We start from the raw sequence: 14,694 nt of genomic DNA, 5'->3' as shown, positions 1-14,694 counted from the left end.
AATGAGTGTAGCACGAAGAAGTCGAGAGAGAAACGAGCTAAGTGCAGGCTGAATTTTTATCTTGAGCTGATGTAGGGGCCCTCAAAGGCTGAGTATCGCCTTGTGCTAAAGCTAAATGTGGTCATTCTTTGCGCAGCAGCATGACATTGCCGACTACCGCGTCGTCAATATATCTAGTACATGCACGATGGCACCATTTCGTGGAGCAGCGGCGACGAAGAAATAGGGGAGGGGGGGGGGGAAGAAGAATTGGCGTGTACCATTTAGGGGACCATAAAAAACATTAGCGGCTGAAGGGAGCTCAACTGTACGGACTTGTTTAAACAAAATTTAGTTAATAGGACTCAATTATCAATAAGCCCCGAATCAAGCCTCATTATGTTTCACTTATCAGCTCCTATAAAGCGGGAAAAAAGTTAACTGTCTCTTATCGCAGTGGCAACCGTGAGGACATGTACACATTCTGTTGTAAAACTCCCGTAGTGAACCCAAAAGGGCGGGCGTGCCGACGGGAACAGTACACCGAACGCCGTTTAGTAGTTCTGCGACGCCACGCATAAAGCTTCGGTCTTTACTATTGGCTCATGAAGACAAAGCTCGCTGTTTTGCGGACTTTTGCAGCTGAAAGACGCCTTCGCGCAGCGGACGACGCCGAGGGGCGCTTCAGTTCACCTCTGCTTGAAACACCAGTTCGAATCGGCATGGCCATCGAAAAACCTGGGAACTTGGCGCCCCCACAGTGAACGGGATGCTCCAATGGGTTTCGGGACGGTAGAGCAGGCGCATTCTGTTATACAGGAGGCTATGACATGGGGACCTATAACTTGCGCCGAAATCTGGTACACAACGGGCGTTTTTGCTTTTCGCGTCCATCAGAAAATGGCCCGCCTGGGCCTAGAATCGAACCCCGTCCTTGTGCTCATCAGCACAACGCCTTAGCTACAGATCCACAGCGGCGGTGAGGGCTGCTAGAAAATTTGCAAAAAAAAAAAGAGGCGGATCAAACACATACGTGAAAATCAACGTTACGAGAACTATTCAGCGTGGCGTAGCTTAGTTGAGAGGAAGTGGCGTGTGGAATTTTTTTAATTGTGCTTGGCGTAGTTGCTGATTTCCCCGAGCTGTGGGCTCTGGTGAGTGCGACGATTAATACGACAGGTAAGGAGAAACATTCAGTGTTTCTATCTCCCTTGTGAAAAGGTCACCAGCTCCAAGCACTGATAACGTGATCCACGCAGGAAATGGGGCTTCCCCATTTACTCCCCTTTGCTCCCCCACAAGTAACTTGCCAAGCCTGACAGGCCAGCCTTGTCTCGCATTCAATCGCCTCAAACCACCCCCCCCCCTCGCTCCCGAGCTGTGTCTCGCCCCTGGAGGAGCTATACCCGAATGGCGGCTGCTTTGTCTGGTGTAAGGATAAAACCTAGTGGCGCATGGGGCTAGAAAGCCGCAACAGCAGCAGCCACAGCAATAGCAGCAGCTCACTGAAACCCCGCAGGAAGAGGCAAAAAAAGATTCTCTTTGTGCCTCTAGGATAAGGACACACTAGTCGGCGGGCAACCTTGTACTGTGCACCCGAAGTCACTTTGTCTTACCTGTACGCGCTGCACCTCAAAGACGATGTCGGTTATGCCGTTGAAGCTCGTCCCTTTGAAGATTTCGGATACCGACGCTGTGTGTGTATGTATAATGGAAGTGATGGTCTCGCGTGCTTTCTCCTCCTCGCCATTTGAATCTTCCAGGACAGATTGAAACAGCGTGTGGTCCACCAGGATTTCAAGGTTGCAGACACGCTTCATGTAGGAGTTACCGCCTCGCTTTTGTGGGGCATCTCCACGGCCCTGCGATTGGTGGGTATACCTTTTGGTTGAGTGAACAACGCCGGGACAACTACCTAAAGAAAAGTAAACCATGTGCAGTAAAAATGTTGCAAAAACCACTGCACTCGGCAATTGTTTCTATTGTTTCATTGGCCTCTCTTCCACCCCTTCATTGCTATTACAGAGACGCTTGTCCAATCGCCTTGGTTAGGCCTAGTGCCACTAACGTGTGCAAGTTCTAACGGTAATTATAACTGCGTGCCAAGCAACTTCGAACTGGTTGTGCGCGAAGCTGCGAGCACCGGTTGACAACGTGCGAGCACAAAGCGTATCGTTAGTCCTACCGTCCGGCGCAGACCCGACAGTTTCTAGCCTTGTCGTTTCCTCTTTGGTGTGTTGACGCCAGTTCCGGGCATGGTTGCGGGAATGTCTTGCAACCCCGGAAATCTTGGGAATCTAGCCTATAACGCTTTCGCTTTGACAGTTTGGGACGAGGGGATTAGAGAGGTCGTCTGTTCCATCAGGGTAACAGAGTGGATCTCTAGAGAAGGCAAGCGTTAGAAGGGCGGCAGAAAGTTAGATGGGCAGATCTTGCAACCCCGGAAATCGTGGGAATCTAGCCTATAACGCTTTCGCTTTGACAGTTTGGGACGAGGGAATTAGAGAGGTCGTCTGTTCCATTAGGGTAACAGAGTGGATCTCTAGAGAAGGCAAGCGTTAGAAGGACGGCAGAAAGTTAGATGGGCAGATGACATCAAGAAGTTTGCGGGGATAAATTGTTCGCAGTTAGCACAGGACCGGGGTAATTGGAGAATAATGGAAAAGGCTTTCGCCCTGCAGTGGGCGTAGATAGGCTGGTGATGATGTCCCAAGATCCGCAATAATGCTTCGGTGCTCGCACTACGCTGCGCTTAATGCCAGTTCGAGCTCAGTAAAGTCAGCAGTCACGCCTACCTTGAACTCAGACACGTTGGACGCCCAGACCGGACCAGGTCCGCCATAGCTCTTCGATAGAGAGTCCAAAGCGGAACGCTTCGGCCTTCGTCGCCTTCCCTGGGGCTCCTTGATCGCCATCTGAGAAAGAGCAAAGGTTCGGATTAAAGAACGCAGGGTTCATCTTTCAGTATTCACTGTCTTGTGTGGCCGTAGTGTACCACCAAACCAGGAACTTGTGGTTTGCTGCATTAACACAAAGGGCCACCGAGACTGCATTCATAGCTTAATTAGACGTGCCGAGGAGTATTGTTCCTTATTATGTGTACAATTACACGTTTCAAGAGGTAGGAAAACGCTTGTGTCAGGCAAGGAGCGTAACAATATGCCAAACATTTGCATCCTATTCCCAAAAAACTGATAGTCACCGTACTGTAGTTGCTTTCCGTCACTTTTTTTTGACATCGGTTTTTAAAAGTATAAGGAATTTCGGTCTTGCCTCTGCAGTCATAAACTATGGCACCCAGTGAGACTAGTAATAGCATAGTTTGCACGTTACTCAAACTCTAAAGTGCTAGAAACTTTGCAAAATGCACTTTTATTTTTTTTGTTTTACTTATAGGTCGAAGATGTTGCCACTAAGGCTGGGAGAGACATTGTGACAACAATTATATATCCAGAATAACTGCTGCTAAGTGGCTGTCATTCGACAAGCCCCTGAAAAGGAGTGAGTATTTCCGGACCGTTTTCTACATATGACAGTGTCGCTGCAATATTTACCTCCATGACGCCGTGTTCCCAACAGAAGCGGAAACTGCCTTGGTCTGATACAAAACTGCGCGTACTCTAAATAGTTTACATGACCCTATGTCACAAATATTATTTAATAAGGGGAGCGAAATGTTCTGCAACTAACTACGTTACACACACTTCTCACAGCTTGAAGCGACGGTCGTTTCATGGTAGTTAGTTAGCTTGCAATAAACGCCGACGTTATCTCGACCCGCTTACGCATGAAAAACAATCATTTCGCACTGAACTGCGCGGTTATAAACGAGGACGTTGTTTGAGAAGGCTCCCGGATGGCCGAGAGGAGATGAGCTCTTGGTTACACCCTACAGATTCGCCTTTTTTTAAAGGAGGCATACAAACGATAATATGCCGCGGGTATCCTCTACGCAATATAGTTAACCTCTGCAATACTGCGATGTTTAAGGGCGAAAGCCTTGTTTTTATACGAATGCAGAAATTTGAATAGCTGCAGAAAATTGTTGTGTGGTGCGTAACACCATACCGACAGTCGCCGCGCGTACCGGAGGAAAAACAGCGCCGAGTGTTCTTAAGAATTGCGATGGGTTACTCGTGGAGAGAGAGCCCTCTGTCGCAAGTGCAATACGAGCCTCCTTAAGTAATGAAGGCACCGACTGGGTCGAACACGAAAGCTCTGGCGATGGCAAGCGAGCGTAATGAGCTTTGGAGTGTGCTGTACACATGTCTGGTTATTTAAGGTGACAGGCACGGCCGCAAAGATCAAAAAGAAGTTAAAAACGAATCAAAAGAAGTACCAAATTTAAGATTTCGCCTTCACATTCAAAAAAAGCTCCAAGTATCCCAGATAATATTTGAGAAGTGATCGCTGTGATGCATTCTAATGCTTTAGTCGCATTATTTGTAAAAGGACCAAGCCACAGGCTGTTCGAGTCGAGTGGTTCATCATTGGCTACGCAAGAATTTGTGCGATAGGAGGAGATGTCTGTTTCTGGTTTTACACCATATTAAGCAGTTTCTTGCGGGCTACGTGCGCCCGAAGGGCAACTTGGACTGAGAATATTTCCAACCACACAATATGCGGCGCCAAAGTGGATGACTGAGACTTTTTCAGGGTAATACCTTTCGTTGACCACGCGGGCGGCGCAGGTTATTAAGGAAAGACTCCGTAGCTCCGTGCAGGCCACAACGACCGTCGTGAGCATAAGCGTCCTTCGCCGAATAGATGACGGAGTGGAAACCGCGGTGACGTGGGCCGAAGTAGCGGCTGGCGCGCTCCACGTGGAACTCATCGCGGGGAGGCAGGGCGATGTGGCCAACGAACACGCCGTCTGTAACGGCGCCGACCACCCGGCTCCCTGGAACGTCTGCAGTCATTTGATTGCCTTTAGTACCCGGAATCGCAACACTGTAATCTTCAGCCTGATGAAGCACGGTGTGATTTCCGCCATAATAGATTGGATCGACTTATCTTTGAGTATAGCTTGCAAATCTAGGTGTCGGTTTCAAACAAAGACAAAAAAAAGTATTTCGTAGCGTTACCATTTGTCAGAAACACATGGGAACCTACCACTGTTGAAGCTCTCCATCGGATTTCCGAAAGATAATTCGGCAATAAAATACCCAATTTCCACTGAGTGTAATTTTGATCCTACTTGAGTGTGCACGATTGTAAGCACTTATCCAATTCAAAATAAGCACATAACACTTGCCCTAAAAGACAGGACACCGGACAAAATGCTCGAGACAGGTCGACTGCGAACCTTCTCTTTGAATAGACACGCGGTCCTCTCACATGCTCTGGCCTTTCTAGCCTCTCGTAAGACCGCGCTAAGTAAGTTATCTAGATTACACGCTCAGAACTGCGGCGCGATTCAGGTAAATCGAAGATGTGCCGCAGTACCCCCACTGGTTCCCAAGACGCTGACCCTGAACTTAATGCGTTCGTATTTCGGGCCGTTTCTCTATAGCATTACACAGTGCTTTTGTAATGACATTCAGTACTACTGAAATTTGGTAGGGCCGTATACCATTAGGTTATCATAAGACTGCTCTTGACAGTGAATCGGCCACCCTCATAGGAAAGTGCTTCCAGGCGGTCTTCTACTGTCCCATTCCCCTTTTAGCTTTCTCAACTCTGCACGAAGTTCTGAGCATGGCTGTGTTAGTTTGTCCTCCACTCCTTATTTCCTCGACTCCGCTGAGTAGAAGATACCGCAAATCCTTTCCACGCGAAGATCGCTTTCAATTATCCCTCCACTGGATGCTCGAGTGGAGGGCGGATTAAGATTAAAGGGTAGTCCTATTTATGCTACCAAAAAAAAAACACCGATGCCGCGAGTTTTTCTCGTGAGTTTTTCTCGTGAAAGCATTATTCTCTAATTGAACGCTCTTCAGTATAAAATTAAACACCCCACAGCGCTCTGGATCGCTTGTGACATCTGCTCCACTGTGCAAGAATGGAAAAAATCCAGAGTGCCAATCTCGCCCTCGCGTTGGCTGAAATTAAACAAGCTTCCCCGAAGTTTTTAATCAGCTCAACACATCAGTTTAACCCTCTTTTCTTTCACGTAGCTCTGCGCACACCCAGGCGTTACCCTCGTCGAGGCGCGCGTTCTTTTTCTTTGCGTTGTATTGCTGAGGGACGCGCTATAGATCAGTATGATGAGTCGCAGCCAGTGGGAATTGAGTAGCCCTTTTGCTGCGACAGACAACGCCAGACGACTCCGGTACCGAAGCCAGAATTATCCTCCAATGGACCAAATAATTTTCGCATTGAAAAGAGATCATCAGGGAATGGCGCAAGTCTAAAACACTCCTTTCCTAAATCTGTGCTCTATTTAGAAATCTATGCTCGCCTGCTACGTGTCCCGAGTAGATATGATCGAGGCTTGCGTTGACGGCACCACGACTGGTCACCATGACGAAGTCGTTCGAGAACGAGGACCGATCTTGTGCCAGACGCAGCCGGAAAAGCCTGCATGAAGCGAAAATAATAAGTTTTTGCTAAAACTCGGAAATGTAAACAGTAACAGTCCTTACAGTTAACGTTACGGCGGTCACTTGGACAAGCTTGAAAGAGAATTTGCGTTGCGTGAGCCGTCGATGGGCAAGTTGCCTTCGCCCTGACGATTAACTGCCGCCCCCCCACAACTCTCTTTATTGGGACGAGCTGTACTTACTCTTTGAGGTTCAATGTAAACCGACCGCCCCCACCCCAAGCAAGAAATAATAAAAAATGCAAACACAATGTGGCGTGATCATTATAATCACCATTATCATCATCACTAACCTATCTACGCCAACTGTAGGGCAAAGGCCTCTCCCATTATTCTCCAATTATCCCGCTCCTGTGCTAACTGCGACCAATGTTTCCCCGCAAACTTCTTGATCTCATCTGCCCATCTAACTTTTTACCGCCCCCTGCCACGCTTGCCTTCTCTAGCGATCCACTCTGTTACCCTTAATGACCAGTAGTTATCTTGCCTTCGCATTACATGCCCTGTCCACGTCCATTTCTTCTTCTTAATTTCTATTATATGTTCTTAACACGCGTCTGTTCCCGGACTCACTGTGCTCTTTTCTTGTCCCTTAATGTTACACCTATCATCGTCCGTTCCATTGCGCGCTGAGTCATCCTCAATTTAACTTCAACCCTCTTAGTGAGCCTCGAAGGTTTTATCCCGTAGGTGAGTACCGGTAAGATGCAGCTGTCATACACTTTATTCTTTCAGGGACAATGGTAGGCTGCCATTCATTATCTGAGAATGCCTGCCGAATGCACTCCACCCCATTCTTATCCTTCCAATTATCTCTGGCTCATGGTTGGGATCCGGGTTCACAAATTGGCCTAAGTGGATATATTCCCTTACCACTTCCACTGCCTCGCCACCTATCTCAAACCGCTGTGCTGTATCGAGGTTATTGACTCTTTAGTTTTGCACATAATAATTTTCAGACACACGGTTCTACTCTACTTGTCCAGGGTGGTAAGCATGCTTTGCAATTCATCCCCTGAGCTACTTAACAAGGCCACGTCATCAGCAAATCTGAGGGTACTGACGTATTCTCCGTTAACCCTTACTGCCACCTGTTCCCAAGCCAATTTTCTCAATACTTCTTCGGGGAGAATGTGTTTCCTTGTCTGACGCCCTTCTATATAGGCATTTTACTGCTCTCCTTATGAAGAATGATGGTAGCTGTGGACCCACTGTGAATATCCTTCAGTATTCTTACATAATGCTCGTCTACACCCTGGTTCCGTAATGTCTTAATGGCTGCTGCGGTTCCGGCCGACTCAACTGCTTTCTCATAGTCTATGAATGCTCTATATAGGGGTTCAGTATACTCCGCGCAATTCTCTATCACCCGATTGATCGTGTGAATATCGTCCATTGTTTAATAGCCTTTACGAGACCCTGCTTGTTCTTTAGGTTGACTGAAATCTAAGGTGGCAGAAATTCTGTTAGCGATTACCTTGCTAAGTACCTTGTCGACGAATGACGGTAAGCTGATCGGCCTGTAATTTTCAAGTCCTTCATGTCAGCTTTCTAATGGATTAGGATCATGTTTGCGTTCTTCCAAGATTTCGGTACACTCGCGGTCATTAGGCATTGCGTGTATAGGTTTGCCACTTTTTCTAGTACAATTTTCCCGCCATCTTTCAAGATGTCTGCTGTTATCTCATCTTCACCAGGTGCTTTCCCCCTTTCAGTTTTTTTTAAAGCCTTCCTTACTTCTTCTGTCGTTACTGGTGGGATGTCTATCTCCTCTTAACCAGTTTCTCTTTTGGCATTATCCTGGATGTCCCGGCTACTGTAAAGATCTCTATAGAACTCCTCGGTTACTGTGACTGTTTTATCCCTATTTGTGATGGCATTGCCTTGCTTGCTTTACGTGTATACATTGGATTTCTCCCCACGCCTAGACGCCTTTTCACTGTTAAGAGGCTGACTCCATCCAATCTTTACAGCATATTCTTTCCTCCACATATTATACTTCCGTATGTCAGCTGTATTACGCTTATTGATTAACTTCGAAAGCTCCGCTAGGTCTATTCTGTCAGCTGGGTTGGAGATTGCCATCCTATACAGCTTCCTTATTAGATTTTTGGTCTCCTGGGAATGTTTACCAGTGTCCTGTCTAGCCATAGTTCCCCCGACGTCTACTGCACACTCCGTGATAATGCCTGTAAGATTGTCGGTGGCTTCCGGTGTCGTAAACTCTGCTTCCACGGTATGAGCTGAATATCGGTTCTACAGCGCGATCCTGAATTCTTTAACTTTATGTCTTACCGCTAGTTCATTGACAGGCTTCTTTCGTACTAGCTTTTTACGGTTACTCCTCAAATCTAGCCTAATTCTAGATCTTATCATGCGGTGGTCACTACACTTTACCCTTCCGAGCATTTCCACAACCTGCACGACGCCAGGGCTATCGCATAATATGAAGTCTATTTCATTTTTGTGCTCCCCATTCGGGCTCCTCCACGTCCATTTCCGGCTCTTGCGTTTGCAGAAGAAGGTATTAATGATGCGTAGATTATTCGGTTGTGCGAACTCGACTAATAGGTCCCCCCTGATATTTCTACAGCCAATACCAAAGTTCTTAAAGGAGCCATGAAGACAAAATACAAGTTGGGTTTAGTAAAAAGACTGCTTAGTCCCGATAACAATGACACCAATATCATCGCAATCTTCGAACAAATAAGGGACATAATGAAGAAAACGTGTGAAGCAGTCGCGACCCCCTAGCCAATTTCCCGCAACTTTTCTATGACGTCATGGAACCTTGTTTGTGCGATTGGCGGCCGTCTAACTGAGCTGTCGTGACGACAAATGACTGAACGTCTGTCATGGGGCTCTAGTTCTATTTGACCGCATCACTTGAATGCTAACGTGCAGTTTACGCACTGAAAATTATGTTTTATTGTTGCCCCGTATGACGTCATTCTTGCTCATAACACGTCACCGTGGCGCAAAATTTCAAAATTTTTAAATACTTCTTGATTTTGTTTTGTTAAAAAACCATATTTTGTGGCTGTAATGGAGCTGAGTGAGATATTGAATTCTAGTTCTTTCAAATTAAACAAAGTTGTATTTTCTCTTCATGGCTCCTTTAACTGCCTTGTCACCAGCCTGATTCTTGCCCACTTTAGCATTGAAGTCTCCCATAACTACGGTATTCGGTGTTTTCACTTTGGCCGTTGCCGATTCCACATCTTCATAGAAGCGTTCAACTGCCTGGTCTTCGTGGCTGGATGTAGGCGCGTAGCCCTGTACCACCTCAAGTTTGTACCTCTTATATAAGCCTAATTACAAGACCGGCTGCCCTTTCGTTAATGCTATAGTATTCATCTATGTTTCCAGCTATGCTTTTATGAACTAGAAATCCCACTCCCAGTCCTCTTCTGTCCACTAGACCATGATAACTAAGGACGTGTCCATTTTTCAGCACCGTAAAGGCTTCACCTGTCCTCCTCACCTCAGTAAGACCTATGAAATCCCATTCATTGCGCTCCAATTCCTCAAACAACACCTCTAGACTCGCCTCGCTGGATAAATTTCTCTCGTTAAACGTTGCCAGGTTCAGGTTCCAATGGCGGCCTGTCCAGCTCCAGGGATTCTCAGCACCCTCTGCTCCGTGATCAGAATAGCTCTATTGACCTCGTTAGTGTGGTTAGTTCCGTAACAAAAAACAGATACATCGAGACGACACAGAATTGCCAAGAACACCTAAACCAGGGCTTCTTCATAACTGCGTACTTACCTTATTACTACAGTTTCAGTGGCGAATGGCGGGTTTTAATTGTGGCAATTAGAAAAGAACTCTCTGTGGTCTTTTGTTACTCCGAGTCAGTTACAGTTACGCCAGTACAGCAGTTCGCGACCATGGCGGGAATATCGCGAGTGTGGGTTAATTTTTTTTTATTGAAGCATGCCTAGTGCATTGTCGAAATCAAAAGTTGGACGAAATCCCGTCTAGTCAGGAGAACACATTGCAAAAATTTAAACTAGCACCGACCATGAAAGTTTATAAAACAAAGACGTTTCAAGGCTCCAGTAAGGGAGCCGAGAGGTCTTTGCTTCATAAATGTTCATAGTGAGTGCTAGTTTTAAATTTTTGTTAGTGCAGTGTTGAGCGATGTGTAAGTGCTCGTTGCTGAGCTAATGCTTCCGCCACACCTCCCGGCTGTCACTCGCTAGCCCGTTACGCGAATATCTGGAGCGCAGCTACGCTTCCGCAGCTATATCTTTCTCACCGCATTATTTGCTATAACGTGGCGCAAACGAAATCTAAGCGCGCAGCTGGATGCATTCCCACCACCCTCTTCCGCTAACGAGGGATTTAAGGCTCAACAAAACTGATGGATCAGTAAGCAATCAGGATCAGCGCGCCATGGCTGTAGGGAAACGCTGAGACAGTGATGCTACGGCGAAACGGACACAAATTCTCGTATAGGACAGGACAATCAAGCCTGCCTACCATCCCTCGGCACTCTCCCGCGCGAACAAACAGCCGTTCCACCTCCCACGCCTGCTCAACGTGGCACTGGTTAGAAAGAAGGCAGTCGCCTAGGTTGAAGAAAGTATTTCAATTCTTCAATGAACATGTTGGAAAAAGCTTGTTCATTAAATAGGAAAGAACTAAAATAGTTCCACTAATCTTAAAAACTGTCAAGTGCGCATTAGTGGCTCGCTAGAGGGGCTTCGGCGCGCTCTCTTGACTAGTTTCAGTATCAGCCTGGCATTGATAACAAAATCAGTAAAGACAGGACGCAGCAGCACGCGAAACGGTTTATGAAGAGGCACTGGATTGAGTTTTCAATATTTAAGGTATCGTATTTTCTGGCGTAATGATCGCGCTTTCTTTCTCAAAAATATGATTCAAATTTAGGGGTGCGATCATTACGCGAGGAAAATTTTTCCCGAAAACAGTTTCGGCGTAGAAAACGCAAGTTGCAGGTCAGAATTTTTACGATAGCTCTCATGGACATAATAAACAAAAACATAAAAAAACTCCACGGACCACGTCAGCCGCGTTGCAAAGTGACGCCAAATGCAGTGTTTTCATGAATTACGGTAAGCGCCGGAACGAGTATGCTGTGGGGTGAGAACAGGTTGACCAATAACAAGCTGCTGCTTTCACAGTGCAGCACATTAAAACTGCATACACGGCTGCCGATTCAGCAAGCAGAGCGCATATTTTTTCTTTGTCTTGTGAGTACATTATGTGCAGTTAGTGAGAGTTTCTCCCGCCCCAATAATTGACTCATTCTTGCTGATATCGCTAATATCAGGAAGTCTGCGGCAATAACGTAGCCATGTCCGCTTTGAAAGAGGAGGAAAAATAGGTAAGCACGACCATCGTCAGCTGGACTTGGGACACATCCGAAATATGGTTGCGGAGATTCAGGGTGCGATCATTGCGCGGGAATTTAAAAAAAACTCGTGTTTTGACGGTGAACTTCAGGGGTGCGATCATTACGCGAGTGCGGTCATTATGCGAGTAAGTACGGGAATTGATGTGTTAATGCATGAATCTGTATTCATAAGTCTGTACTCATTTGCGGTGCGGCAACGGCCGCCGCCATGGCAACGGTGCAGTGGAAGGATAGCTCCCAACACTCTGCCTGACTAACGCGGCCTCTGTTGCGCATCAGGATGGACATCGGCTTCTTCGTCGGGCGAAAGACTCAGGTTCTATTCGGACCAGGGGAAGCGGTAATCTTTTTGGGTGCGTGACGCCGCGAGTCGGTGGTGGCTAGATACCATGGCCCCGGACTAGGAACGACCAGCCGGGGCCCTAAAATGCTTCGCACGCAAAACGATCAGGCCGCTTGTGCCTGTTGTGCTACAGTTAAAATTAAATTTCAAATGATCCTTAGATGGACTGGAAATGTGATTTCGTATTTCAGTGTTCGCGACAGCTTGCCTAATGTAGGTGCATTTGTACACCAAAGAAATGATAATGTTTTAGGCACATCTTCTTGGAAGGAAACTATGTTTCCAAATTTTTACCCACTGTAATGCACCCATAAAGCTTGAGCCATAGTACAAACACGGAAAAGCAACTTTTTTAAAGGCGTTTTACCACGAGATCTTTATTGAAGACGCTTTACGGTGTCTCTGATCGTCCCAGGCGACACAGAAAGTGTGCCCCAAGACCGGCCCGTCTATGGCCGCTTTCTGGCATGTCCGGCCAGCATCCAGGTTCTGGCAGCCACTGATCATGCGTTGAACTGCCAACATTCGGCAACCAGCGCTTCGGTATTTTTCCGTCCGCCCGTGTACGGACGCACAACGGCAGCTAACCGGCTGCCAGATATTCAGTTCTCTTACGGCTGCCGATGTTGAGAAAGAGAACGGCCGAAGTACGGCCTTAGGGCATCCGTTTTTTCTTCGGGAAGCGGTAATCGGCCGAAGCACGGCAAGCGACCGGCCACAGAATATGCGTATTCTTGCGGCAGTTGGTGTTCGAAAGGAGACCGGCCGGAGCGCGGCTGCCGTGCATTCGTTGTTTCAACGGTGAACCGCGCGTCCGGCGGTAGAATATTCGTTTTCTTCGGGCAGCCAGTGTTATGAAGGATACCGGCCGACGTACGGCCCCAGAATATACGTTTTTCATTCTGTTAGCTGTCCTTGGCCGAATTACGGCAAGCGAATGGCCACAGAATATTTGGCAACCGGTGTTCAAGAGGAGACCGGCCTACGTAAGGTATCTGGTTATACGTCATTTTTGCGGCAAACGGCATACAGCCGAACAACGGCACGCGCCTGGGCGCCGAGAATTCATGCACAGACGTGTTTGGAAGGAGACCGGCCAGTTTTTTCCTGGGGGGAGAAAAAGCCGTTAGGGAGCCGAACGACGGGGACGCGTTTTTCATCCGCTACCTGTTTCTACGTTTTAAATGAACGAACATCGTTTGTCAAACAGTAATGAGTTTTCTCGGTGAACGGGCAAAGTGCAAGGACTCACTGGACATTAGCAGGGAACCTTTTAGGCCATCGAAATGTCATTTATTGCCACAAGAAGACGGTGCCACACCGACGGGTGAGCTAAGCCTCGCCAGTCATCGCCGCTACCACGCCTCTGCCGCCGGCTTCGTCGACGCATCAGCTCGAGGTAATTCGCCCCTCAAGAAATGGAGAGCATTGGAGACATCGACCCGGCAGAGATGTCCGATCCGAGATGGAGATGGTTCACCAGAATAACTGGCCTCCAAGGGCGTCGAGCAAGCGGCCACCACGCAGGAGCTAAACCGCCACCATGTCAAGGACTCCCCACCAAAGAAAGGCAAGTGCGAGCAAAAGCGCAAGTTATTCTGCTTACAATTAAACTGCGGCAAGCAATGTTGCACTATGTCGTTGGTGATAAACGTAGAAGAGACTCGCTCGTGCATTGGTAGGATCAACTTCATGCCCTGCACTATGTTACTTCATGGGATTTTACGACTGCCTATTTAGAAAAAAAAATATTTTAAATTTGCGATAACAACAGAGCCTTGTCACTGACGAAGCCTAGCTGTTAATTTAGTTCCGATGTTTGAAGGTGAGCTTAGCTACTCTAGGGATATGACTCATTAGGTTAAACATAATCGCCAGCATCCTAGCAAACACGGATTTTGTCAGGATTTTCTTGCTCAACGCAGATTGTTGAATTCACGCACGATTTGGCTCTTGCAATAGATAAGCTTAAAGTGGTTGACTTTATATTCTTGGACTGCAGAAAAGCAAATGATGGTGTTGCATATCACCCTCTGCGTGGTACATTTCATCCTATGAACTGAATGAATCGGTTTTTGCATTGTTATTACTATTGGCCCTATAGCTTTCTTCAAAAGTACTGTGTAGTTTACCGGACTATAGCGAATGAACGTGATTCCGTATACCTGCAGCTTTATTCGAATTTAATAACATCCTGGTGTGCTGATTCAGAAAAGTTTTTGAATGTTAAACAGTGTGTTAACGGCACCTTTACAAGAAAACCTTCATTCCAATTGAATACGTATACCGTAAATTATGCTGCTGTGATAACGGCCGAGGAATATAAATACCTAGGAGTTTATTTAGGGAGTGTTTAGAGGTTAAATAGGCAGGTTCACACCATAAAAGTTACGGCTGCATATGTTTTTGGCTTTCTGAGACGAAATTTCAGTGAACCTCCATCGAAC

At 46.9% G+C, this 14,694-nt stretch overlaps 1 protein-coding gene across 1 annotated transcript in view; it reads right to left on the bottom strand.

The window, feature by feature from the left end:
• LOC144180410 (disintegrin and metalloproteinase domain-containing protein 10 homolog) overlaps positions 1-1,844 on the bottom strand; it is a 31,881-nt gene extending 30,037 nt beyond the window's left edge. The window contains exon 1 of the mRNA XM_077708759.1: positions 1,596-1,844. Coding sequence (XP_077564885.1) covers positions 1,596-1,799 — 204 coding nt within the window. The 5' untranslated portion in view covers positions 1,800-1,844. The remainder of the gene's footprint in view (positions 1-1,595) is intronic.
• Between the last annotated feature and the right edge of the window lie 12,850 nt (positions 1,845-14,694).

This window comes from Haemaphysalis longicornis, unplaced genomic scaffold (assembly GCF_048455015.1).
Source record: "Haemaphysalis longicornis isolate Haplotype H1 unplaced genomic scaffold, Haemaphysalis longicornis Haplotype H1 scaffold_4, whole genome shotgun sequence".
In the NCBI taxonomy this organism is placed as follows: domain Eukaryota; kingdom Metazoa; phylum Arthropoda; class Arachnida; order Ixodida; family Ixodidae; genus Haemaphysalis; species Haemaphysalis longicornis.
This window is presented reverse-complemented; position numbering and strand designations above follow the sequence as displayed.